This window comes from Ornithorhynchus anatinus, chromosome X1, assembly GCF_004115215.2.
Source record: "Ornithorhynchus anatinus isolate Pmale09 chromosome X1, mOrnAna1.pri.v4, whole genome shotgun sequence".
NCBI classification, from domain to species: domain Eukaryota; kingdom Metazoa; phylum Chordata; class Mammalia; order Monotremata; family Ornithorhynchidae; genus Ornithorhynchus; species Ornithorhynchus anatinus.
Genome location: NC_041749.1, coordinates 112,432,161 through 112,459,049, shown reverse-complemented (window position 1 = coordinate 112,459,049; position 26,889 = coordinate 112,432,161). Strand labels below are relative to the sequence as shown.

General features: G+C 43.6%; 1 protein-coding gene and 1 non-coding gene across 15 annotated transcripts in view; one reads left to right on the top strand and one right to left on the bottom strand.

The window, feature by feature from the left end:
- MYO9B (myosin IXB) overlaps nt 1–26,889 on the bottom strand; it is a 118,480-nt gene that overhangs the window by 86,419 nt on the left and 5,172 nt on the right. For all 14 annotated transcript variants that reach the window (XM_029051269.2, XM_029051274.2, XM_029051276.2 and 11 more), the window contains exon 2: nt 14,149–15,040. In XM_029051269.2, coding sequence (XP_028907102.1) covers nt 14,149–14,985 — 837 coding nt within the window. In that variant the 5' untranslated portion in view covers nt 14,986–15,040. The remainder of the gene's footprint in view (nt 1–14,148; nt 15,041–26,889) is intronic.
- Nucleotides 25,992–26,129, top strand: LOC114806896. Its single transcript, XR_003754950.1, has one exon. It is a non-coding gene; the product is annotated as a small nucleolar RNA SNORA7 (small nucleolar RNA).

The following is a 26,889-nucleotide window of genomic DNA, read 5'->3' as shown; positions in this document are numbered from 1 at the left end:
TTTCTCTTCTCAGGGGTAACCAGACTTTACCTGGCCCTGAAACAGAGCCTTTCTTCTTGAAGATGGTGAACCTGACTACTGCTGGAGCCTTGTCATGCAAAAGTTTGCAAGGGATCGGCTCAAAATGTGGATGCTTTTTCATTTTCCTCTTTTTTAAAAGCCACGTTTCAGCAAAGCTCGATAAGTTTGATTTGGTTATCAAACTACCTCTTGAGTAGGGGGAGGGTGGGAAGGGGGAAAAAGGAAGGTTTCTTGGGGTTAGGTAGATAAGACATATCCTGTGTATTGTCAAGTAAGGCTGATGCAAAGGCTGGGAAGTTTAGCAGTATCATGCCTTGATGACTGTTTTTTCCAAAACCTCGGCTATTTGTGCCAACTTGTGGATGGTATTATTCCGCAAACAGGCTCGTGCTGGGAGAAGAATATTTCCAAGTTTTTTTATTGCTTCACTGTAGAAACAGCATGGCCTAATGAATAGAGCACGGGCCTGGGACCAGGGTTGTAATCCCGGCTCCGTCACTCGTCTGCTGTGTGATCCTGGGCAAGTCACTTAACTTCTCTGGGCCTCAGTTCCCTCATCTGTAAAATGGGGATTAAGACTGTGAGCCCCATGTGGGGCATGGACTGAGTCCAAGCCAATTATCTTCTACCTATACCAGCGCTTAAAACAGTGCCTGGCGCATAGTAAGCGCTTAAGGAACACCACAACTATTATTGATTAATATGCAACTCATGTAATGAAAACACATATTATAGCACAACTGATTGTTCTTCAGTTCTGAGCTCTGTTGACTACATGGCCAAAAATAAATTTTTCATGAAGTGTAAAAATCATCCAAATGACACAAACGGATTATGTTAAAATGATCTGGATGAAAGATTCACTCATTTCCAAGTGACCTGAATTAATCTTTCTGGATCCAAAAAGAACAGCAGAATGTGATTTCACATGATTTCCTGGATCAGGAAGATTGGAGTTCCATGTTACTTTACTCCACACAACACTCACCAACTACTACAGGAAACACTTATTTTCTATGGTTTTGGAAGTTCAGTGCTTGAAAAACAAGTTCCACAAGATTTCTGGCACGCATTTGAGTTAGAAGCCCTGCAAGGACTGAAAATCCAGGAGTCGGCTCACTGCTGGAGACAGGACGGGGCTGGGGCAGGCTGAAGTGGTCCTAGCTTATTTCTGGGGCCCACTCCTATGCTTGCGTGGACTGCAACCTTCTCACTGTACCTCGATCTCGTCTTCTCACCGCCGGCCTCTCGCCCGCATCCCGCCTCTGGCCTGGAAGGCCCTCGCTCCTCAAATCTGACAATGACTCTCCCCTGCTTAGAAGTCTTAGTGAAGGCACACCTCCTCCAAGAATCCTTTCCTGACTAGTCCCTCCTTTCCTCTTCTCCCTTTCCCTTCTGTCACCCTGACTTGCTCTCTTCATTCACCCCGGCTCCCAGCTCCACAGCACTAATGTACATATGTGGAATTTATTTATATTAATGTCGGTCTCCCCCTCTAGACTGTAAACTCATTGTGGGCGGAGAATATGCCTGTTATAGCAGGACCCCAGGCTCCCTATTGCTTGATGTTCCCAAAACTGGGGGACGAGGGGGAGGGGCTGGGAAGCTGCCCAAACCAACTGGGTCTGGCTTTGCGCAATCATTTGACTTTCTCGCTTACCCAACCTAAAGCATCCGACTGACCATTTTAGGCTCTAAGATGGAAGGAACAGCAGCAACTGTTTGGGGACCAAATCCAAAAGAGAAAGGGACAGCTGTATTTTCGAGTCCTAATGAATGCTGTTATAAAGCAGCTCAAGGATGTTAACAAATACCATTATTTACTTTCAGGAGCTGGTTTTGGTTTAGAAGCTGAGTCATCCAAAAGTAAATTTTAGAGAGAACATCTAAATTGAAATTGTGCAAACTAGTTAGCCAAGAATGTATCCTATTTGAAAACTGCAGCATAGGCAGTTTTTCCAACTGTTAAAATTTAGGAGACACAGAGAGAGTCTACCTCTCTCTGACACACAGGCCAAGCGAGGCAGAGAAAATTTGCCATTAGGGCTCAAAGAATAAAAATGCATAAAGTGGTCCTAGCATTTTCATGGAAAATAACTTTTGTGCATTGATCCAATTCAGATTTAAAATGAACAGCAGTCATTCAACAAGTTCCGATTAGTTTAGTGATACAGTCATTCATTCGATCATATTTATTGAGCGCTTACTGTGTGCAGAGCAGTATACTAAGCGCTTGGAAAGTACAATTCAGCAACAGATAGAGAAAATCCCTACCCAACAATAGGCTCACAGTCTAGAGGGGGAAGACAGACAACAAAACTTCTTTCTTGTAGTAAAGTGTATTTTCCCCAAATATATTTTTTCTCCTTTGATTAAAAAAAAAACACCCCCCCCAATTGTGTGTGATAATTCAGATCTACCTGGTTACATGGAATAGGACTTGAACAGAAAAAATATGCTCAATTCTGCATATTGACCACATCCAGGCAGCCACCTTTTCCAAAAAGAAGCATTTGTTTGGAAATTTCTGTGCTAGCGGAAGTGATTATAGATAATTGCTTTGGTTCAACCATCTACATCAGGATACTGTAAACATGAAGCTCAAAAGCCATTTTGCATGCTAGGGAAAATCCGGTTTTATAGGCAAAAAATCAAATCAATCAACAGTATTTTTGAGCACCTATGTGCAGCACTTGGGAGAGTACTTTGCAGGAAGATATGATCTCTGCCTTTAATAAGAAAATAGCACTAGCTGCCCGGCTGGTTCAGTGAGCTCCCCAAGCAGTTCTTAAATCCTGCCCTTAGGAGGCTGGGATTGTCATGGGACAGCATTGAAACACATGGCCAAAACAGGAACTAGTGGGCTGGGGATATAAAGCCCCTGGAAATTCTGGCTATTCTACTTTGCTCTCCTATTTGACCACTCCATAAATTAATGGTGGTCTAACCAAGGAATGGAGGGAAGTAAAGCTCTGTTCCCTCCTGACACTCCTTCTGGCATTTTGCTGGACAAAACTTGGAATCAGTAGTATTTACTGAGTGCTTACTGCACACAGAGCACTGTACTATGCACTAAAGGGAGTACAATACAAAAGAGCTGCCACACTTGATCCCTGCCCATAATAATAATGATAGTATTTGGTAAGCGCTTACTGTGTGCCAAGGACTGTTCTAAGCCTGGCTTAAGAAGCTTACAGTCTAGAGGGACAGACATTAAAATTAGTTGCAGAGAGGGAAAATGGAAGAGTTTAAGGATATGTACATAAGTGTTGTGGGGCTGGGAGAGGAGTGAATATCCAAGTGCACAGAAGGGAGGATGAATACAGGAAATGAGCGCTTAATCAGGAAAAGGCTCTTGGAAGAGAGGTGATTTTAAGATGGCTTTGAAGGGGGAGAGAATGGGGGGGGGGGGGGGAGTTCTGTTGAATATAAGGCGAAAGGGGGTTCCAGACCAGAGGGAGAGATCAAGCACTTATGTACATATCTGTAATTTATTTACATTGCCTCCCCTTCTAGACTGTATGCTCATTATGGGCAGGGAACTGTGTCTACCAACTCTGTTATACTGTACTCCCCCAAGCACTTAGTAACAGTGCTCTGCACACAGTAAGCGCTCAAACACCATTGACTGATTGATAGAGGCACAGAGAGTAGGTTGACAGAGGAGCGAAGTGTGTGGGATGGGTTGTAGCAAGAGAGCAGGGAGGTAAGGGAGGAACAGGACACCACTGATTGATTACCTTTAAGCCAATGGTAAGGCATTTGCGGGGATGGAGGAGCTGGTGAAAAACATTGAGAAGGAGGGCCAGAGGTAGGAGGAGACCCAGGAGAGGACAGTGTAGCAAAGCCAAGCCTGGATGTTTCCAAGAGAAGGGGGTAGTTGATACTATCAAAGGCAGATGAGATGACGAAAAGGATGAGGATGGAGTAGAGCCAGAAGGATTTGGCCAGAAGGAGGTTCATTCATTCATTCAACAGTATTTATTAAGCGCTTACTATGTGCACAGCACTGTACTAAGTGCTTGGAATGTACAATTCGGCAACAGATAGAGACAATCCCTGCCCATTGACGGGCTTACAGTCTAATCGGGGGAGACAGAAAGACAAAAACAATAGCAATAAATAGAATCAAGGGGATGTACATCTCATTAACAAAATAAATAAGGTAATAAAAATATATACAAATGAGCAAATGAGCACAGTGCTGAGGGGAAGGGAGGGGGGAGGAGCAGAAGGAAAGGGGGGAAAAGGGGTTTAGCTGAGGGGAGGTGAAGGGGGGCAGAGAGAAGCAGCGTGGCTCAGTGGAAAGAGCACGGGCTTTGGAGTCAGGGCTCATGAGTTCGAATCCCAGCTCTGCCACTTGTCAGCTGTGTGACTGTGGGCAAGTCACTTAACTTCTCTGTGCCTCAGTTCCCTCATCTGTAAAATGGGGATTAAGAATGTGAGCCCCACGTGGGACAACCTGATTCCCCTGTGTCTACCCCAGCGCTTAGAACAGTGCTCGGCACATAGTAAGCGCTTAATAAATACCAACATTATTATTATTATTAGAGAGGCAGCAGAGGGAGCAGAGGGAAAAGGGGAAGCTCAGTCTGGGAAGGCCTCTTGGAGGAGGTGAGCTCTCAGTAGGGCTTTGAAGAGGGGAAGAGAGTTAGTTTGGCAGAGGTGAGGAGGGAGGGCATTCCAGGACAGCGGGAGGACGTGGGCCAGGGGTCCGACAGCGGGATAGGTGAGAACGGGGGACGGTGAGGTGAGCAGCAGAGGAGCGGAGCGTGTGGGGTGGGCACTAGAAAGAGAGAAGGGAGGAGAGGTAGGAGGAGGCAAGGTAATGGAGAGCCTTGAAGCCTAAAGTGAGAAGTTTTTGTTTCGTGTGGAGGTTGATAGGCAACCACTGGAAGTTTTTAAGGAGGGGAGTGACATGCCCAGAGCATTTCTGCAGGAAGATGATCTGGGCAGCAGAATGAAGAACAGGTCATTGGTGACCTCAAAGAGGGAAGTTTCTGTGGGGTGGAGGGAGCAGAAACCAGATTGCAGGGGATCAATGAGAGAATTGGAGGAGGGGGAGGAGAGGCAGGAGGTTTAAATAACTCACTTGAGGAGTTTGAACTGGACTGATGAGAGGGAGTTGGGCATTAACTGGAGAGTGCCATGTGGTCAAGGGAGGGCTTTCTTAGGATAGGGGAGACATGGACGCGTTTGAAAGCAGTGAGGAAGGAGCCACTGGAAAGTGAGCAGTTGAAGGTGGGGGCCAAGGAGGGAGGGAGGAAATAATTGTGGGAAGGAATGTGTGGAAAATGCAGGTAGGAGGCAGATTTTAAGGGAAGGCAGGAGATCTCTTGAGAAACTTCTGGGAAGAATGGAAGTATCGAAGAGGGGAGATTTTAGGGAGAGCATATCCGATGGTCTTAATTTTATTGGTAAAATAGGTGTCAAGGTCATTAAGGTCAAGAGATGGGAAAGCGAGGTCACAAGGGGAAATGGGCATCGGAGTAAATAAGGGTGGAGAAGTATTGTTATTGGGTGGAGAGAGCAGAGTTATAGCAAGTGAGGATGAGTCTGAGATGGATGACATCAGGTCGGCCTGATATCTGGATTTCTGCCAGACATAATAGCCCTCGGTGAATTTAGGAAAGCCTGTGGGTCCTGCACGACCAACTGGATCCGCACAAAACCAAACCCAGGCATATTCGGATGCTTCTTCACAGCCTCTCATTTCAGGTAGAAATGAGTGGCTGAGTGGATCAAAGTGGATGAACATTCACTCTCAGGAGACTTGCAGGACTGGCTACTGTTCCTAGCAGATGGATGGAGATATGGTTCAGAAAAGGGGGATTCAGGATAGAAAGTTGCAAAAACGGGGGGAAGGGGAGGAGAGATAATGTGGTCAGTGGCCTCAGGAAAAGAAGGACAGACAGGAAGAGGTGTGGGCAAGGGCAGAAAAACTGCTGCACCTGGGAAGTCGATGGTGTTAGGAATTTGGGCAATGTGAGGATTTTAGTTTTCTTTCAAAGAGATTCATGACTGGAAAAATATCGACACCCCTGGTTTACACGGCATTCATCCGGTTTCTACTGCTGACAAACAACGCTTCATAGATCAAAACTGAAAACCAAAATCACTCAGTTCTGCAATAACGTGATTTTTCACTGTGCATTTTGGAAATTAGGGAACATCAGGCCACAGAATGAGTGTGTGGATACAGCAGACTGTGGTGTCGAAAGAATCAATTAGTGCACATGTGGCTGGCATCTAAAACCGACGGGCGCTCCGGTCCAAGTTTTCCTTAACACAAGAAGGCAACTCCCATGTCATAGGAGAAACGGGTGTAGTAGCCAACTCCAAATAGTACTTGCGACTTTCAAAAAATATGCAAAAGTGGAAAGCATTAATTTAAAGGTTCTACCACAGTGCTCCAGTTTAGAAATCAAGCATGGTGAGTTAGCAAAAACAAAGTTCATCTAGTTCATAACTGAGCCTGTCTTGAGCTCCTTATCCACTTTCTAATCCCTTTACCATCCATCTTAGTACTATCTTTTGCAAGTCCATTTTCTTCAAATATAGGAGTTAAGCAATTGAATCCCAAAAGCTCGCCTTGGGAGCACAAAACTCCTCGACAGGGAACTAAGGAACTAGTAGCAAGGGAGTACCATTTTAGCATTGTTTTTCTAAAGCTGCAGATGATATTGCCAACTCAATCCCACTTGCGTACATCCTGTTGATTAAGTGGGGTGTCTGAAGCTAGAGCCCTACAGGTCCCCCAAGTCACGCCTGATCAAAGCTGAATCTGATACCCTTGTGGGCTTCTCTGTTGGAGCACGGAGGTGGGAGAAAAGGGGAAATGGGATTGCAGGATGGGGGCTGGGGAGCTGCCAGACCAGAAGTGAGCCAAACCAAATCTAGAGCCGACTCTGGCCTAACTTCCAGGAGAGCTGCTGTGTATGCATGGTGCTTTTGTTCAGACCAAATTATTTACAAGTCACAGAAAAAGCTTTGGTTGGTAAGGCCCGAAATACAGGGATGAGTAGGGTAAAATTCAGTTGCAAGCATCTTCTCTTTCTTCCAATTCCTCCTCCTTTCGGAATGCTGAATCTAAGGGTCGGTAAAATACAAAGAACACGCACTGGGGGGGACCTGGGTAGTCTGTGACCATCTAGGGCACTTCCCAACCATCAGTGGCATTTACTGAGCGCTCAGGATGCGCAGAACACTGCAATAAGCACTTGGGAGACTAGAGTAGAGTAGGTTGACACGATCCCTGCCCTCAAGGAGCTTACAGTCTAGAGAAGAGCTAACCCACTCCCTGCCGGCTGCTTTGGCCCAGGCCCCAGCTGCCCACAGAGGTGACACTGGCGGCATGATTTGCAGAGCTCATGACACCCCGACCCGAGAGTGGCACTGCAGGAGCTCAGCTGGCCCAGACTTCCCGGACAAATTCAGGGTTCCATGCTATACCCCAATTCATGGAAGGGTGCTCTCATATCCAGGTTTTTCTGTGCCTGAATAAAGCTGAATGTGAATGAGCTGCTATGCAGAAGCAAACTATAAGTGAGGCAGTAATAATAATAACTGCTCTTCTGAAAGAACAACATCTCACTTCCCAAACGAATGCTCATTTGAAACGAAAATTAGCACTAAGCCCTTCAGTACACCAAAAAGCCTCTCTCAAGTTATACTACATAATATGCTTCACTTCCATCCAACAGAAAAACTTCAAAAGTGTGACACGGGCAAAGCATGGCGTAGTGGATGGAACACGGGCCTGGGAGTCAGAAGGTCATGGGTTCTAATCCCGGCTCCACCATGTGTCTGCTGTGTGACCCTGGGCAAGTCACTTCACTTCTCTGGGCCTCAGTTACATCATCTGTAAAATGGGACTAAGACTGTGAGCCCCACATGGGACAACCTGACTACCTTGTATCTACCTCAGCGCTTAGGACATAGTAAGCGCTTAACAAATACCACAATATTATTATTGTTATTAATTTTCAGGTTAGGTAAAGCCTGTTTTCTAAGAGACAAAAATCACAAAGATCCAACTATCTTCTCATCCAAAAACATTACTGGAGGGGAAAAAAAAATGGTAAACAAATCACAAAATTTCCACCATCCTAAGAACCAGCACTAAGACTGGTTGGTCTAAGCACCAGTACTCTTTGGAAGTGGAAATGGATTTGAGGAGTTTTGGTTATATGCGGTCCCTGGCCCCAAAGAACTTACATATATCTGGTTATATTTTAAATTTTTGACTATAGCTTAATGCTATCATATGTCATAAAAGACGGCAGTCTGTAGCTATAATCGTTTGTGTCATTTCTGATAAAAGATCCACACTAACTGGACTATCGTACCTGTCTCCTCGCTTACCTCCCTAGATCCAGTCCATATTTCCCTCTGCTGACCAGATCATTTTCCGAAAACATCAATTCTGCACATCCCCCAACTTCACACAAACTGCTCTCCCCATCCTTGAGGCCGGTTTATAATCACAGCTCCTCCAAGAGGCCTTCCTTGATTAACCTCTCATATCCCAACCCTATTTCCACACAACTTCTGCCGTGTCACCCAAGCACTTGGGAATGCACACCTTTCTGATGTGCCTAGGTACACAGGGAAGAGATCAGTTATACTAACTCTATTATACCCTCCCAAGCACTTAGTATGGTGCTCTGCACAGAGGAAGCAGCCAATAATTAAGACTGATAGACTGTAAGCTCGTTTTAGGAGGGGAATGTGTCTGTTATATTGTGTTGCCCTCTCCCAAGCACATAGTACGGTGCCCTGCACAGAGTAAGCGCTCAATAAATACTAGTGATTGGTTAACTAACACTTACCGAATCTCCAGATGCATGGCAATTATAGACCACAGTAAATGGGATGCAATTATCTGAAACTAATTCTGTAAAATGAATGCAACTCAAAACATCCAATAACCAACAATTCCTAAATATCTGATCTGTAGCATTCAAGAATGAGTCTTGAGAAATTAAAGGGAACATAAGAGTTTTAAGATGGAAACCCTAATGTTCAAGCATTTAGATTCTCTCCCCCACATGTCCCACCCCCACAGCACATTCATACATGTATATCTTTTATACTTGTCTGCCCTACCTGTAACTTATTTTAGTGTCTGTCTCCCCAGGTAGATAGTAAATTTCTTCGGTGCAGGGATTGTGTCTCCTTACTCTATTGCACTCTCCCAAGTGCTCAATACAGTGTTCTACACACAGTTAAGTACTCAAATACTAATGACTGACGGAATCTCTCTTCCATGTACTGTGATAGTCACTCTAACCCCAAAACCAGAGATAGGGAAAGAAACTCTGAAGTTTCTGGACAAATGACTACTTCTTCCTGGGAACCCCCCTCCCAAAGATACTTATTTGATGGCTCTACCTGTAACCCAAATGAACCTCAGGGGAGGGCTGGGAAAATAATGAGAGGGCTAGTTAAGTGGGGAAGAACCCCTAGGGTCATTTTAAGTTAGAAGGGCCTGAGTGATCCTTGGGACCCAGATTGCCAACTGCTTATAAATTCACACGAATGTGCCTATCACTGCATTGTGCCCGCTCCTTGAAGTGCTGCAGATGTTGTGCCCGCAGACTTAACGGAAAGGGCTATAAAAATTCAGAGTCTGTAAAAATGAACTAAAATCACCTGTGACCATAAAGCCTGTAAAAACATTTCGATAGCTAAATACTGCAGCAGGGGACTTTGGTGTGTCATTGCTCTGGAGCTGGGACACTGGAGAAGAGTTCTCCATTTTAGGGTCAGTCAATTGATGGTATTGATTGAGAAGCAGCATGGCCTAGTGGAAAGAGCACAGGCCTGAGAGTCAGAGAACCTGGGTTCTAATCCTGGCTCTGCCACCTGAGCAGCCTGGCGTAGTGGATAGAGCATGGGTCTGGGAGTCAGAAGGCCATGGGTTCTAAACCTGACTCCACCACTTGTCTGCTATGTGGCCTTGGGCAAGCCATTTCACTTCCCTGTGCCTCAATTACCTCATCTGTAAAATGGGGATGAAGACTGTGAACCCCCATGTGGGACACAGACTGTGTCTGACCTAATTATCTTGTATCTACCCAAGCACTGAGTACAGTGCTTGGCACATAATAAGTGCTTAATAATAATAATAATAATGTTGGTATTTGTTAAGCGTTTACTATGTGCCGAGCACTGTTCTAAGTGCTGGGGTAGACACAGGGGAATCAGGTTGTCCCATGTGGGACTCACAGTCTTAATCCCCATTTTGCAGATGAGGTCACTGAGGCACCGAGAAGTTAAGTGACTCGCCCAAAGTCACACAGCTGACAAGTGGCCGAGCCGGGATTCGAACCCATGACCTCTGACTCCAAAGCCCGTGCTCTTTCCACTGAGCCACGCTGCTTCTCTAATAAGTATCTTAATTACATTATTTATGGAGTGGTTTCATTCAATCATATTTATTGAGCAATTACTGTGTGCAGAGCACTGTACTAAGCCCTTGCGAGAGCACAATAAAATTGTTTTGTTCTGTTGTCTGTCTCCCCCCTTCTAGACTGTGAGCCCGTTGTTGGGTAGGGATTGTCTCTATCTGCTGCCAAATTGAACTTTCCAAGCACAGTGCTCTGCACACAGTAAGTGCTCAATAAATACGACTGAATGAATGAATAAAACAACTTTGGCAGACACGGTCCCTGCCCACAACGAGCTTACAGTATAGAGGGGGAGACAGACGTAAATATAATACATGATTTATAGATATGTACCTAAGTGCTGTGAGGCTGAGGTGAATACCGAATGTCCAGAGGTCAAAGATCCATGCATACAGATGACACACAAGGGAGAGGGAGTCAGGGAAGGGAGGGCTTCATCAGGAAAGGCCTTCCGGAAAAGATATGATCTTAATAATGCTTTGAAGGTGGGAAGAGTGGTCGTCTGGCGTGTATGGAAGGGGACGGGGTTCCAAGGCAGAGGGAGGACTTGGGAAAGGGGTGGCGGCGAGATAGATGAGATCGGGGCCGACTGAGTACTTTAAAGCCGATGATAAGGAGTTTCTGTTTGATGCAGAGGTGGATGGACAGCCACTGGAGGTTCTTGAGGAGTGGGGAGACATGGACTGAACTTTTTTTAGAAAACTGATCCGGGAAGCAGAGTGCGGTACCGACTGGAGTGAGGAGAGACAGGAGGCAGGGAGTTCAGCGCCACCAGGTGTGGTAGTCAAGGCCCGATAGAATAAGAGCTTGGATCAACGGAGTAGCAGTTTGGAGTACAAGACAACGGAGTGGGAAGACAGGGAGCTTACAAGCTGGGGATCCCAGGGGGCTCCCTGGGCAGAATTGGCTGGGAAAGTCTCTGCTAAGGGGTGCAATGGGGAGAACTGAACCAGGATGGAAGTCAATAAAGAGAAATCCTCCAGAACGTCTTGCAGAGAAGTACAAGAGTCTTGGGGAAGGGAAAGTAAACCTAATGGGGAACAGATCGGTTAGGAGACAGGCAGTTTGCTTTGCTTTGTTTGACTTTGTGGTATTTGTTCTGCATCTACTAGGTGTCAGGCACTGTTCTAAGCGCTGGGGTCGATACAGGCTCATCAGGTTGGTCACAGTCCCTGTCCCACATAGGGCTCCCAGTCTGAATCCCCATTTACCAGATGAGGTAACTGAGGCACAGAGAAGTGACTTGCCCAAGGCCACACAGCAGACAAGTGGCGGAGTCAGAATTAGAACCCAAGTCCTCCTGACTCCCAGGCTTGTGCTCTAACCACTAGGCCACGTTGCTTCTCTTGTTATTAACAAGGTGTTTCACAGTGCTACCTAATTAAGAAATGCCTGCTAAACACATTAACTATTAAAAATTCATTCAATCGTATTTAATGAGCACTTACTATTTGCAGAGCACTGTATGAGGCGCTTGGAAAGTACAATTCGGCAAGAGATAGAGACCATCCCTACCCAACAATGGGCTCACAGTCTAGAAGGGGAAACATTAATTAAAATCTAGTTATTACTACTAACCTTGGCGTCCGAGTCCAACGGGTAGGGTGCATGGCTCTTAACTGAGAAGAATGTGCTATACAGATAATAGCGGGACAAATGTCTTTCCGATCCACAGTAACCAGCCCTCTTGAAGCAGGGGCTCCCTAATGATCCCCATGACATTCAAGCGTGATCTGACCAGTCAAGGGGGGAATTTTTCCTTCCTCGGAAGAGGCGGAGGGCTTTCGGACTCTGGGGACCCCTCCAAGGGTTTGCGCCCTTCCGCAAGTGGCTTTGGGGAGTGACATGGGCTAGAAGAAGGGCCAGGGGTCTGCCACAGAGAAAAGAGTGTATTCTACACAACCCCATTTTAATAACCCCAAAGGGACTATAATTAGGAACACTTTCATAAACTCATTCTGTCTCAATCCAAGTACATCTAAGCCAAATATGCACACAGATAGAACCCCAAGCAAGCAGATCTAACTCTTTATAACTCCTAAACTTAACTCTGCCTACTGCATCAGGCCTTGAAATTTAAAAAAAGCACCAAAAAAAAAACCAAAAACATTTTAATTATTTCAGGGATAAGACCTAACCAGTAAGGATCCTCATTTCACTTCCGCTTTCAAAATCAAACAAAAAGCATCACTAGTGCTTACTGCTTCATATTTCACAATGCACACTAGCAAATATAAAAAAACCCCAACCCTTTTGATGCTTAAAGCATAACCTGAAATATAACTTCTCACCCAGTAATTATAATTTATAGGTCTGGTTTTTGAGCTGAAGCAAGGGGGAAAATAAGAGACTCCTTGATACATTGTAGACAAGTGTACTTTTGTCCTTTCTGCAAAAATAGTGCTTCCCACTCTAAACCTTACCCTTAAGCCTCCCAAGAAATATTCAGAGTTTCCAAGTAAAAGTGCATCAAAATAGAAATCATTCCAGTGACTCTGCAGCCTGTATTTTCACTACTGCTCAGTCCAAACAAATTTCTAATAGTTTTTAGCGAGATATTTTCGGTTGTGCTGAAGAGTTTAAAAACTGTCGTGCTCAAATTTGTACTGTTTTGATGTCTGTGTCTTGTGGCACAACACTCAAGAATGGCCAATGATTTCACTCTGCCACATCATGTCCTGTAGCACTGTGACAGTAACAGTTAACTATATCAAACATGGCAAGATCAGCTGATTGAACCAAGCTTTCCACAGTGACCCCTTCCTGTTTTCTCTTCAAAATTGCATAGTTAAGCTGCACAAGCACTGTGAGACCAAGCAACTACCAAACCTCAAAACAAGCTAACTTCTCCTTTCAAGGTGCAAAAAACAAGACCTAAACTTGCATGTTCTGCAAATCTTCGCAATCCAAAGTTGACTTAAAAACAAGAGAAACATTTAGAAAGTGACTAAATTAAAACTGCCCAATATATACTTGTGGTACTTGTGAAGCACTTACTAGGTGCCAAGCAACTGTACTAAGCCCTGGGGTAGATTAAAGTTCATCAGGTCAGATACAGTCTGACCTGATTTCTTTGAATTTTCATCGATAAGACGATTCCAGTGCTGGTTTGTAATTAACTTGTAAGTTAGCAATACATCTGAACACATTAAGAATAAGATTACATAGCGGACAAATCAAGAGCTTTAGAATGAAAGGATAAGCACACATAGTTGAGTTTTTAAACATACACTGGAGGACAGTTTTCAGCTGGGTATTCCTTGCCAAAATGATATGGGCTATTTGGAGGGCTGAGGAATTCAAATATTTGAATTGGCTGCATGCCTAAACAACCCACATTATTTAGACAATTACTCAAAGTCCAGCCTTGCTTTGGCTATATCCAGCTTAACTCGAAAACCTAATTCAAAGAATAACTGATTAGAATGGAAATATTATGTAACGTGGTAAATCAGACTAACAACAATTCAAATTCGGGGCTTAAAATAAAGGCTGCAATGCAAGGTTACACAATGCAACAAGAAAACAAAAACATACCCGAAAGATAATCTTATTTCCAGAAGAACGTAGGTATGATTTAACATTTATTATTTATTCCCAATTACAGTTTCTCTCTACAAACCCAACATAGAAATGGAAACCCTGTCCTCCAGAAGTCTCTAAAAGAGAAGACCCCGAAGAAGGGTTAAAAAAAAATAAAATAAAAGGAATTTACCTCCAATACCAGTCCGGCACCCAGAATGATTCTCTCCACTCCACTTGCGTACCCTTTCTGACTCAGTGCAGTGAGACAGTGAATTAAAAAGTTTGTACTTTGCGTTTTTCCAGACCCGCTCTCGCCTGAAATAACTATGCACTGGTTGATATGCTTTTTGAGCATGGTGAAGTAGGCCACGTCGGCAATGGCAAAGATATGTGGCTCCAGCTTTCCAAGCTGCTGATTCTCATACATCTTGACATACTTGGGGTTGTAGATGGGAAGAAATTTAAAGGGGTTAATTGCAACGAGAATGCTACCTGCGTAAGTATATATCTTGTGTTGTAGAAAACGGTGCTTGAGATTTTTCAAAAGATTTGTCTCTGTTAAATTAGGAAGATTACAAAGATCATCAAAGTCTTCCTGCTGCCAAGGAAGAAAGCCTCTCTCCACCAAACGCCGCGCTTCCTTTGCCTCAGAGAACAGCTGCATGTGAACATATTTTATGGTCCCATCTTTGTTCCTCTCCTGTAAAAGAAAATAGTACCCATCCCTTTGGGGATGTTCATCCTGAGCCCGCCGGGGCCACAACAGTACTCTGTGTACAGGTGGATCGTTTGCATCTAATACCCATTCCTCGCCTCCCGACTCTTTCACCTCCACTAGCACATAACACTTGGTGACATCCAAATTCAGATTAGCGATCACATTCTTGATAACATCTGACGTGGTGGTATCTTTAGTGGCTGTGACTCGGCAGCAGGCAGCGCTTTCTGTCGACAGCTGAGGGTAAATGAGAAGATGATAGACTCCTTTCTCCTGGCAAGCTGCACTGCCAGCATCTTTTAAACTCATTCTGCCCAAAGCCTGGCTTCAGCATGCCTCCCTGGCTCGGTGTTCAATGTCCCGTCTGTAGAAAGGAGAGTTCGAGAGTTAGAACTTCAGAGCAGGATGTGCGGTACAGTAAACTTTCTTCACACAAACACACCCAAGAGTGCTTGGATGGTTTAAGATCGTGTTTAAGCTACACAATTCAGACTGAAGAACAGCAAAACGTTGGGCGCGAAACTCACCCTTGAAGGCCAATTCGGCTCTGACGAAGCTCCTTCCCTGTCATGTCCAATACAGTGACATGATTCCATCGATCCAGCCTATTTTTTTCTGTCAATCACTCGTATTTACTGAGCACTTACTGTGTGCAGAGCACTGTACTAATCACTTGGGACAGCACAATGTAACAATAAGCACGTGGGAGAGTACAAAATAACAGAGTTGGAAGACATTCCCTGCCCACAACGAGCGTGCAGTCTAGAGGGCGAGACAGATAAACAAGTAACCACTTACATTCTTAGGTTGCGAGCCCCTGGAGGGTCTAATTTCCAGCGGTGTATTCTTTCCTTAACGCTTGGAACAGTGCTAGGCACAGAGTAAGTGCTTAATAAATACTATTATTATTATTACTACTACTATTGGTATCCATTTTCCGTGGCGAACAGCCAAAGAACCCAACCACACTGCTGCAACTTCAGGTGCCAATTCCAAAGGGGGAATCGCCCCCTGAGATTGGCTCTGAAGGAGTCAAACTATTAGTTTTGTCCCCAGAACATTCTGGACAGGGCGAGCAGCAACGGCTAGCGTATCTTGCCTCTTGGAGCTGGGAGGAGATCACAGGTGGGGCCAAGATGTTGGCTCACCATTTTGCTCACTCCCTGTCGGTATCCTCACAGCTCAAGAGGTAAAGCTGACCACCCACCTCACCCCTGCAGTCCCCATCCCTCACTGCTCTCCTTCTGCCTTCCCTCATCTCCCAATGCCCCACCCACTTGGTGCTCAGCCAATCCTGAGTTCCTTGCCATACTAAAAGAGAAAAACTGACACTCGCCAAGTCGGATAGCAATAGACAAAATGAAGGCCACAGAACAGTTTCACCTTTCTCACCCCTTCATCCTTCTTCTGTAATTTGGGACACTCTCTCTCCCCTCCCATAGTTTCCCACCCTCTCTTTTTTATCAGAGACAAACCTCTCAGAATTAATACCATCCTTCACCCAACTCACAAGCTTTCCCCAACCTACCTCTTTCCTAACCCTTTCTTTCAATTTAGCCAAAACTCAGCAGATTCCCACAGGATCATGAGAAAAGCACTGGTACCCACTTAACCGTGCCCTCCCTAAACAGCGAGATAAAACTGCAACAGAATAAAAAAGATTTTTATAAAAGAAATGCTTGGGCACATTTGTACTGATATACTGAATGTCTTGATCTTTATTTAGAATGAACATTTCTTGTGAGCCTGGATTGTGACTTTTTTAGGTTAATTCAAGCCCCTGTTGAAAGGCACTCCAGAGTCATCTTTTGTGCAGGGGAATAACAGGATCTCTGTTTCAGGCCACTTTTGGCCAGTGAGCCACACTATTCCTAGCCATCAAGGCATCAACGGGACACCTGAATATTGGTCACGGGCAGAAATCACCAACAGAAATCTCTGTACACTTTCAGGACCTCCAATCCCCAGCATCCCAACAGCCCATTCACCACGCAAGATGAGACCAGGTCTGCTCAGATCTGGCCAGGTCTTTAGCTTCAGATTGCACTCATGGGGCTTGGCTTGGGTCTGGGAAGAGTTTCAAAACAGTCTAGGCACCTAACAAATGTTAAATTAGAACAATACTTTTAGGCTTACCTATTTTGATAGTCAGGAAACGTAAAATATTCTGTGAATAAAAATACCACTACAATCCCTCCAAAATTCTCATATCATGCAGCTAAAACTGGCTTCTGAGATTTCTGCCAGTTAGTTTTGAAGAACTCTATTCTACCGATGGTAATGGTTCGGCATTGCTCATTTGTGACACTTCTAAATTCAGCTACCTCTAGCTGGAATTGCATTGCTCAGTGGTAAAACGGGTTCTCTATTTCCTGCCAGGATTAGGTGGATGAGAGGGTTGGACTAATTGATTTACTCTCTCCTTTCCAGTAGGAACACTATGGCAAAAAAAAGAAAAAAAAAACTAAGCAAAGAAGTTTTTAACACATCTCTAAGACAGTAACTCACTGGAAAATTTTTGCTATGGCCACAAGTGTGTCCACAGCAACATTCTGGTGGCTAAATGTGTTGACTTCATTTTCATAAATACTGCTGAATCTGCCTCTCCCAACCTTACAGACATTTTTGCACGTCCTCTAGAAGGAGGCTCACATCCGGAGAGGGGGAGAAAATTCACTTTATTACTTCCATGCTGCGAAAAAAAATATTTAAAAATCAGAAAAGTGGTCTCCTTGCAAGCATACAATCCAGACCGGTTTACTTCACTTTTCTGAAGATCTGACTTTGAGAGGTTCTATTCCATGCAAAACTGCTGTCTCATGTTAGGATGAGTTCATTATGCTAATTTTGAAAAATAGGTGCTTTTTCACTTTAGAAAAACGACTCATTAAGTCAGGCTACCAGAGGGAATTTCCAAGAGATGTTTTCCAAATAGGGATAACAAAATACAAACACAGAGAGGATTAATGAATGATTCTAAAATTCAGGCAAGAGGGGAGGAGGGATTTGGTTGGGGCTTACATCCTCCTCCACCTCCATCTGCAGCTTCCTGGCCCTAGCAGTTGGCCAGAGCTGGCCTCTTGTCACCATCACCACCAACACCCAGCCCAGCAATTTTGTTGGATTGGTCAGAGAGTCAGCAGGAACCACGACCCCTTGGATTATCATCATCTGTGGCATTTCTTGAGCATTTACTGTGTGCAGAGAACTGTACTAAGTGCTTGGGAGAGTACAACAGAGTTGGCAGACAAGCTCCATGCCCACGATGAGCTTACAGTCTAGAGATACACCATAACTGGCCCTTCTGGGCCACCGCTAGGAGCTGCTGGTGATGTTATATGACATCTAGAGTACGAAAAGCACCCCAGTTAATTCGTTTGACTTTAAAGTGCTTTGAGACTTTTCAAATTACCAAAATGAAATGAATACTAAGATCACAAAGTCTTAAAACCTCCATTTTCAAGTTTCGTCCCTCACCCCTTCCTGTCTAAATGTCTACTTGAATCACACAAATGATAGCAGGAAACAAAATAAGAAGTGAGGAATGCAGTTATTAGTCTACAAAGAATTATTATAAAATAAAATATTCCCTATACATTAAGGCAAATTCCAAGTACTAAGAGTCCTGTAGTTTCCTTAACCAGTGACAATTCTGAATAGAGAAAACTAATCAACTAAAAGAATAGAGAGACCCTCGTTTGGTACAGCATAATACATTCAGTAGGCACATAATACCAAAACAAAAATTACTTCCATATCCCCAAAGACTTTTTATGCCTTTCAATTTAGTGCACAGGGGATCACACTTGTTCACTTACTCTTTCTGAAAGTTAAAAGAATTTAAATTTCAGTAGGTGATTAGTATTAACTTCATAAACGGCTCATCTTGTGGGAGTGTGGGGCATAAGTTTATGGTCTGATTTTACCTAGTTATCCTATAAGCCAAAACTTCAATTAATATCTGATTGGGTTCTGTTGTAGAACACCAATAAAGCCAAGGAAAACATAAAATGGATGCAAACTAGCATTCTGCATCTGTTTGAGAAACTATTGGAATTTACTGGAAAAATAAGTAAAACAGAGCCCCAATCAGTGTAGTGTAGCTGTTTAGTTTATATAAGGCCATAATTTGAAGCCACATATTTATCCAGTGAAATCATACTAAAGCTAAAAAGAGAGGCTAGCATTACAAAAGCATTCAGGAAAAATGGTCTATATTTTAGTGCTTTCTATTTTCATGCAAATTTCCTTTAGTTTACACAGTCAAATAAGTTAAGAATCTCAAAAGTATAAGTCAAAAATATTTCCTCAAAACAAAAGGCAATAATATCAATGGTCACTACCTCTGTAAGTAGCCAGACAAATTAAAAAATATATATATATCAAAATGCATGTCAAAAGTTTCCTTCTCCACCCTGCTCCCTTTCCCCCAATTGAAAATGCTGTGGGCAGGGAACATGTCTACCAACTTCTATTGTACTCTCTCAAGCGCTTATTACAGTGCTCTGCACACAGTAAGTGCTCAGTAAATACGATTGATTTACTGACTGAAAAAGAAAAATCCTTCAACGTCACCAATGGAAAATGACATAAAATCGATTTAACTTAATTTCAAAACAATTTTTGGAAAATCTTGTTAATAGTTATCATGAATGAAAACGGGAGTGCACAAAATTTCAAGGTCATGTTCAAAAACAAGGAAAGGATTCTGACTTTGTCTCTAAATAAAAAGACAATTTAAGTTATCTCATGGAAAAAGGGGTAGGCTCAGTGAGGTCACAGAAAAAGCCAAAGGCCAAAACAATGAAACTGCACCAAATCCTTTCAAAACATGTCAAGTGTTATCCTGAAGCTAATCCAGAGCAGATGAAAAGAAAGAAAGAAAGCCTTGAACATTATTTTTGCTTTAGATAGATCACTTCTCTTTCTGAGTCATATTTTTAAAACTCTACGAGCAACTCTGCAAAACCAAAACTGTAGTCAAACAAGTTTATTTGACTAAAAGCAATATGATTGTTTTAAGGGAAAAGAACACAAAATTCTTTATTAACATGGCCCAGGCTTTCCATGTCTGAATACCATTTCAAACCACTGAAGAACTGCATGTGCAAACGGGGGAGGGAAAAATCCCATACAAATTCAACCAGATTTGTCAGTAAGCTTCAGACAAGGCAGCTAGTAAGGAATACAACATGGAATATTTATCCTATAGTCCTCCAAGCCACTAACACTTCTCCCACTTAAAGAAGGCCAGAGCTTCCATGTCCCTGGAGCTATAGGGCCTTCCAGAGGCGAAGGCAATCTCCCTCCTCCTGCCCTGACACCCAGGGAGGACAGGAAAAAGCGGGGAACCGAGCGGCCCGGGCAAAGGGCATGCAGAAGCCCCAACCTTCCACATTGAGGAGCTTGTGTGAGATGCCCAGACTGGAGCAGCAAGGGGCTGGAGACACCAAGGACAACCCCTCGCAATGATTAATCCACTGTTACTTTGACTGTTCACTTTCTGGATTGGCTTAGCTTGCTTCCTTTTCTCTGTTTCACTATGAAGATGATGATGGCATTTGTTATGCCCTTACTATGTGCCAAGCACTCTTCTAACCACTGGGGTAGATACAAGCTAATGAGGGCAGACACAGTTCCAGTCAATTGATGGTACTTATTGAATGCTTACTAGATTCAGAGGACTGTAATAAGTGCCTGGGAGTACAATACAACAAAATTGGCAGGCATTTTCCCTGGCCACGAGTTTGCACAATCTAAAGGGGAGACAAACATTAATATAAATAATTTACAATATATAATTTAAAGATGTGTACATAAGTGCCCTGGGGGTCAATGGTAGGGTAAACATCAAGTGTCCAAAGATCACAGCTCCACGGGCACAGATGACACAGAAGAGAGGGAACTGGGGAAAGAAGGGCTTAATTAGGGAAGGCCTCTTGAGGGAGATGTTACCTTAATAGTACTTTGAAGGTGGGGAGGGCATTTCAGGCTAGGAGAATGATGTGGGAAAGGGGTCAGTGGCAAGATAGACAAGATCGGGGCTCCGTGAATAAGCTGGCACTAGAGGAGCCAAGTTTGAGGGCTGGCCTGTAGTAGAACAGTGAGGTAAGGTAGAAGGGGGCAAGCTGACTACGTGCTTTAAAACCAATAAGAATTTTTGCTTGACGGGAAGGTGTATGGGCAACAGTTGGAGGTGATCGAGGACTGGGGAGACAGGAACTGAATATTTTTTTTGAAAAATGGTCCACGCAGCAAAGTATGGACTTGAATGGGGAAAGACAGGAGGCAGGGAGGTCAGAGGAGGCAGATGCAGCAATAATAATAATGGTATTTGTTAAGCGCTTACTATGTGCCGAGCACTGTTCTAAGCACTGGGGTAGAAAGAAGATAATCAGGTTGTTCCACGTGGGGCTCACAGTCTTAACTCCCATTTTCCAGATAAGGTAACTGAGGCCCAGAAAAGTGAAGTGGCTTGTCCAAGGCCATACAGCAGACAGGTGGCAGAGCCGGAATTAGAATCCATGTCCTCTAACTCCCATGACCGTGCTCTTTCCACTGAACCACACTGTTTCTCAAGCAGTCAAGTAGTCAAGGCGGGATAGGAAAAGTGCCTGGATCAGTGTGGTAGCAGTTTAGATGGAGAGGGAAGGACAAATTTTAGCAATGCTGTGAAGATTAAGTCCTGTCGCCGACAGGATTTGGTGACAGATTAAAGTATGTCCCACATGAAACTCAGTCTAAATAGGAGGGAGAACAGGCACTGAATCCCCATTTTATAGATGAGGATACTGAGGCACAGAAAAATTATGACTTGCCCAAGTTAACACATCAGGGCAAGTGGCAGAGCTGGGACTAGAATTCAGGTCCTCTGACTCCCGGCCTGTGCTCTTTCCACTAGGTCATACTTTCCCTACGTGGTGGTTATAATAATCATCATCCTCTTAAAGCTTGTGAGCGCAACGTGGATCAAGGACTATTTCTGAAACAATGTCCCCATAGGCATCTCAATGTGCCTTGCATATTGCAAACACTTAATAAATGTTACTGACTGAAAGAACAAATATTCCACAGTGGTCACATCTCCTCTTCCATCCTGGGAAGGCACCATGAGACATTTAACCTCGGAACTCTCTTCTCCACTTGTCTACTCTGTGACCTTGGGCATGTCATTTAACTTGTCCGTGCCTCAGTTTTTCATCTGCAAAATGGGGTTAAGATCACTGTTTTCCCTCCCTCTTAGATTTTGAGGCCCATGTGGGACGAGGGCCGTGTCCGATACAGTCATCTCGTATCTACCCCATGCTTCGCAGAGTACTTGGAATATAGTAAGCCCTTAACAAATACCATAATTATTATTATTAGTCCTACAAAAATGCTCCTCCTAGCATGAAACCCCCTTTCCATCCTTTGGGCAAAGTCAACAGGGGACATATTCTCCATTTTGGGATACTGCCCTCATTTCGTTCATCGAGACATCAGGATCTCTCTTCCAAGGACGCTCCTTCTTAGTCCTTTTTCTAAAGTCCAAAAACTTTGCCTTGAGAGTACTGCCTACCTTACTTGTCTTCCATTCCCTAATCAATGGTACCATCTCCCCCTGCTTCAAAAAACTTCTGCTGAAATTTAGACTGGTTACAAATAGTAGTCAAACGATGAAATCTGAACGTCAATAAAATGAAGGGACAGAAATTCCAATATTCACTATTATACAACAAATTTCTTAGAATCATGGGTAGTGCTACTAAATGTCCAAAAAGGAATATATAAAAGGAGAGAATTGCAGGGGTAACACTTGGTGGCTAAACTTCTAGAAAACCTAATGGATTTTGCATAATAAATCCAGGTACTACAGTTTGAATAATACTAACAACAACTACAGTGGCATTTATTAAGCGCTTACCATGTGCATAGCACTCTAATAAGCACTGGGGTAGATACAAGATAATCAATTCAGGCACAGTCACTGTACTACAAGAGGCTCCAAATCTAAGTGGGAGGGAGAAGAAATGAGGAAATTGAAGCACAGTTAAGTGACTTGCCCAAGGTCACAAATGTTATGCAACCATGAGCAAGACACTTAGCCTCACAAGTCCTTATTTTCATCATCCGTAAAATTACATTGCCATACCTCACAGAGTTGAGAAAAATAATAAAAACAACAGGCAAAGCCCTAATGTAGCTCAGTTCATTTGCTTTCCTTACTTTCACCCTCATTCCTTTCTTGTCATTTTTCCCTACCAACTCACTTATACTGGATTTTCCCAAACGCTCACACAGTAAGCACTCAAGAAATACCATTGATTGGTTGCCTCATTACTCTCATCCTCCCACAAACCTTTGCTAAGGGCTAGACTATGAGCTCATTGTGGGCAGCAACTGTCTCCATTGCTGCACTGTCATTTCCCAAGCACTTAGTACAGTGCTCTGCACACAGTAAGTACTCAATCAATAAGACTGAACGAAAGAATAACAGGAACAACCTGACCACACTGTCATTACCCCTGCTCCCTTGCTCACATTGTGCGCCCAGCCTTGAACTCCCTTTAGTGGTGTTATTGGTATTTATTGAGGGCACACTGAGCGCAATGCACTTTACTAAACAATGGGGAAAGCACAAAAGAAGCACAAGTCACATTCTCTGTCCAAAAGGAGCTCACAGATTAATGGAGAAAGACCCAATTATTTACAAATAGTGGGAACAATAGGTAGAACAAGTATCAGATAAGTAGCTGAACAAGTATGTCAAGATGAAAGGTCAGAACAACCATATGTACAATTGAACATGCCTATATACACTAGTGCTGAGGATGAGTACAAAAAGACACAGAAGTGTTACAGGTGGTTGTTGAGTTGACACGACTAGGGAGAGTCTTGCTGGAGGAGATGGGATTTTAGGAGGCTTTGAATTGGAGGAGGCTGAAGTGTGGAGGATTTAGGGGGTAGAAGAGGAAGTTTCTGGACCGAGAAAGAGTGTGAGCAAGGGGCTGGGAAATATCAACACTAAGTTGGGGCATAAGTAAGAAGGTGTGCTTGGGAGGAATGAAGAGCGTGAGCTGGGAGGGGAGGGGAAGGTAACCGGTGAAGACAGCCAACATGTAAAATAGAGAAAGCTGGTTGTGACCCCTGAAGCTAATGGCAAGGAGTCTTTGATGAAGAGAATAACGGGATTTCAAAAACATGAGGAGAGTCTTTTGTTGAGTGACATTTCTACAAGCTCATCAAAGCAGCAGCGTGGAGTATGGACTGAGTTGGAGAGAGGCCAGAGGCAGAAAGACCAATGAGAAGGCTGATACAGTAGTCTAACCATGATATGACAAGAGCTTGAACCAAGGTGATGGCTGTTTTGGTGGAGAGGAAGGGTCAGAGGTAGTAAAAGCTTGGGGAGAAGAAACAGCAAGATTTAACAGCTGACGATGTGATAGCTGAACATCAGTGCAGAGTCAAGGACGACATCGGATAGTTTAGACCACACTGACGATCACCAATCCTAGATCTCGACAAACAAGAGAGTTCTAAAGGAACTTGAGGGGGAAGATATGGAACTTCTGGCAAGTGGTATGGAGAAAGTACCAGACGACTAGCAGCTTATTAACAGAGCACCTACCTATAAGAAATGTTCCAAAGGTGAATCTGGGAAATACAGCCCAATGGATCTCCTTTCTGTACCTACCAACTAGGAGAATCTTTAATAAAGTTTAAGCTCAGTAAGTACTGAGACAATCTGTTGAGGGAAAAACATTAAGATTTCTATAAGGGGAAATCTTGACACTTGGAAGGGGTCAATAAGCACAAAGGTAGAGAGGAACAAACATGACATATTTTGATTTCTAAAAAGCTCTTGACAGTGTTCAAAATTAAAGGCTTTTAAAAATAATTGAATAATCATGGCATTTGTTCTTTCATCAAAAAAACTGGCTAAAAGATAGGAAACAAAACACGAATAGCCACTTCTGATAGAGAAATGTAAACAGACCCCCGAGATCAGTGTTAGGCGCTATATAATTTGATACTTTTATGAAGATCTGAAAGAAGGATTGTACATCGGCATCTCCAAGTTTGCGGATAACGTGAAGCTGTTTTGGGGGTTGAAATACTGTGCTGGATGGGGTAAATTACAAGAAGATTTCACAAAAAAGATGCTTCAGCTTGAGCAAGTGTAAAATCATGCACTCAGGGAAAATAATCCAAACTACATAATGGTGGGTCCTCAAACTTGAAACCATTATCTTAAATATTACCGCCCAAATGTGTGGCAGCAACCAAGGAAGTCCAAATGATATGTATCATCAGCAAGGGTATAGAAAGCAAAAAGCGTATCTTGGCCACTATATAAAAATCATGGTTCACCTGTTCCTGGAATACTGCAGACATTTCCAGACCTCCAGAATGACATAAAACAAAACATTAGGAAAACCAGAGAGAAGGATCACCAAAATGATCAAGTAGGTGGAACGGCTTTCTGTGAGGATACTCTAAAATGATTAAGTCTTTGGAATTATGAAGAAAGAGAAGGAATATGACAGAAGTCTACCTGAAAGATGTGGACAGGGAACATCAAATTGTTCTCCAAATTCTGCACTTTTAGAAGCTTCAAAGTGATGGATTCAAAATAAACAAATGGAAACATTTCTTTACACAACGAATGGAGTATGGAATTAATCACAGTAGGTTGCATATGCAGAAAATATGCACCAGATCTGTGACTTTTGGGCATTTGGCCACCCTTAGCCCCACACCACTTATAGTGATAAATTACATATAAATTATTTATAAGTTGATCTCCCCCTCTAGACTGTAAGGTCACTGTGGGCAGGGAATGTACCTACCAACTCTGTTGTATTGTACTCTCCCAAGCACACAGTACAGTTCTATGCACACAGTACTCAACAAATACCATTGATGATGATGACAAAACAAATATGGAAAAATTCATGGATGAGAGAGCCATAATGCTTTCCTAGAGGGAAAAATTAGACAAACTAGATGGGTAAAGAAGGGTATGAGGGCTTTGGCTGTAGGTCCATGATGGAATATATTATAGGGAAAAAGTTGGGGTATTAGAAAGTACATCCGTAATCATGAGGAGGGATGTTAAAGAACGGTCCCATTCCACTCCATTCTCCTATAATGTGGGGGTCACTCTTGGGCAAGCCCTAATGTTAAGGAAAACTGTTAGCATACATGAGCTCTGACCAACATCCACGCCCCCCCCCACAAAACCACTCCTTCCATCACTGCACTACATTTCTATCCAGATATACATAAAATAAGATGTGTTATAGAAAGAATTAAGGTTACGGTAAAATCACATTCCCCTCTCAAGAGCGCACTTGGAGAGTTTCCAGTACTCTACCAGTCTCGACTACGGGAGGGAGAGTCGAGCAGAGGCATACCCATTCCATTCCTAGCTTGGCCAGTGGCTAGCGAGTGGGAGGCAATCTGCTACAAGTCAAAACTCACCCGTGCTGGGCAGCAGCGGCATGGGAGAGAGTTGAGGGCGGAGACTCAGGTTTACTGCAAGGAAGGAGGCAATGATAAACCACTTCCATATATTTACCAAGAAAACTCTATGGATACACTACCAGAACGACTGCAGATGGAGCTGGGGCGTTCTGGGAGAGACGTGTCCATGGAGTTGGAGACGACACGACAGTGTAAGACAAGGCAAAAATCACATTAGAACAATTGAAGGAGAACCAGTAGAGGCTTTATCTAGAGAGTACTATAATCTCTCAATTTTCTGGTTTAATCTTCGGCTCCAGCGAACTGGAAAATAAAAAAGCAAGTCTGGATCATTAAAAAAGAATACCTCTCACCATGAAGGTTGGAGATTTTTTTGGCTTCAGCACGGTGCACCTGAGCTGAGCTTTCCAGGCAGCCCTTGGGGTAAAGGTGGAAGCTTGTCGGTTCCGGTGCACCACCACCCGTCAGTTGTTGGGGCAGCATGCTCAACCAATAAACTCTCAACCTTCCTTCACCAAGAGCGTTGACTGCATATAGGACAGGGTGATCAATTACGAAATGGTTTGCCAGGACCAACAACAACAATAAAAAATTGAATGTGGAGTTTTTGTTGTAGAGTTGGTTAGGGAGAAGTTTCAATTCTATCATTTTGCAAGGGCCAAGTCATTTACAGCTCGAGCTGAAAGCTGTGACCCAATGGGGTCAGTCAAGAAAGAGATGGAAGCACGCTACGGGCATACTCTGCAG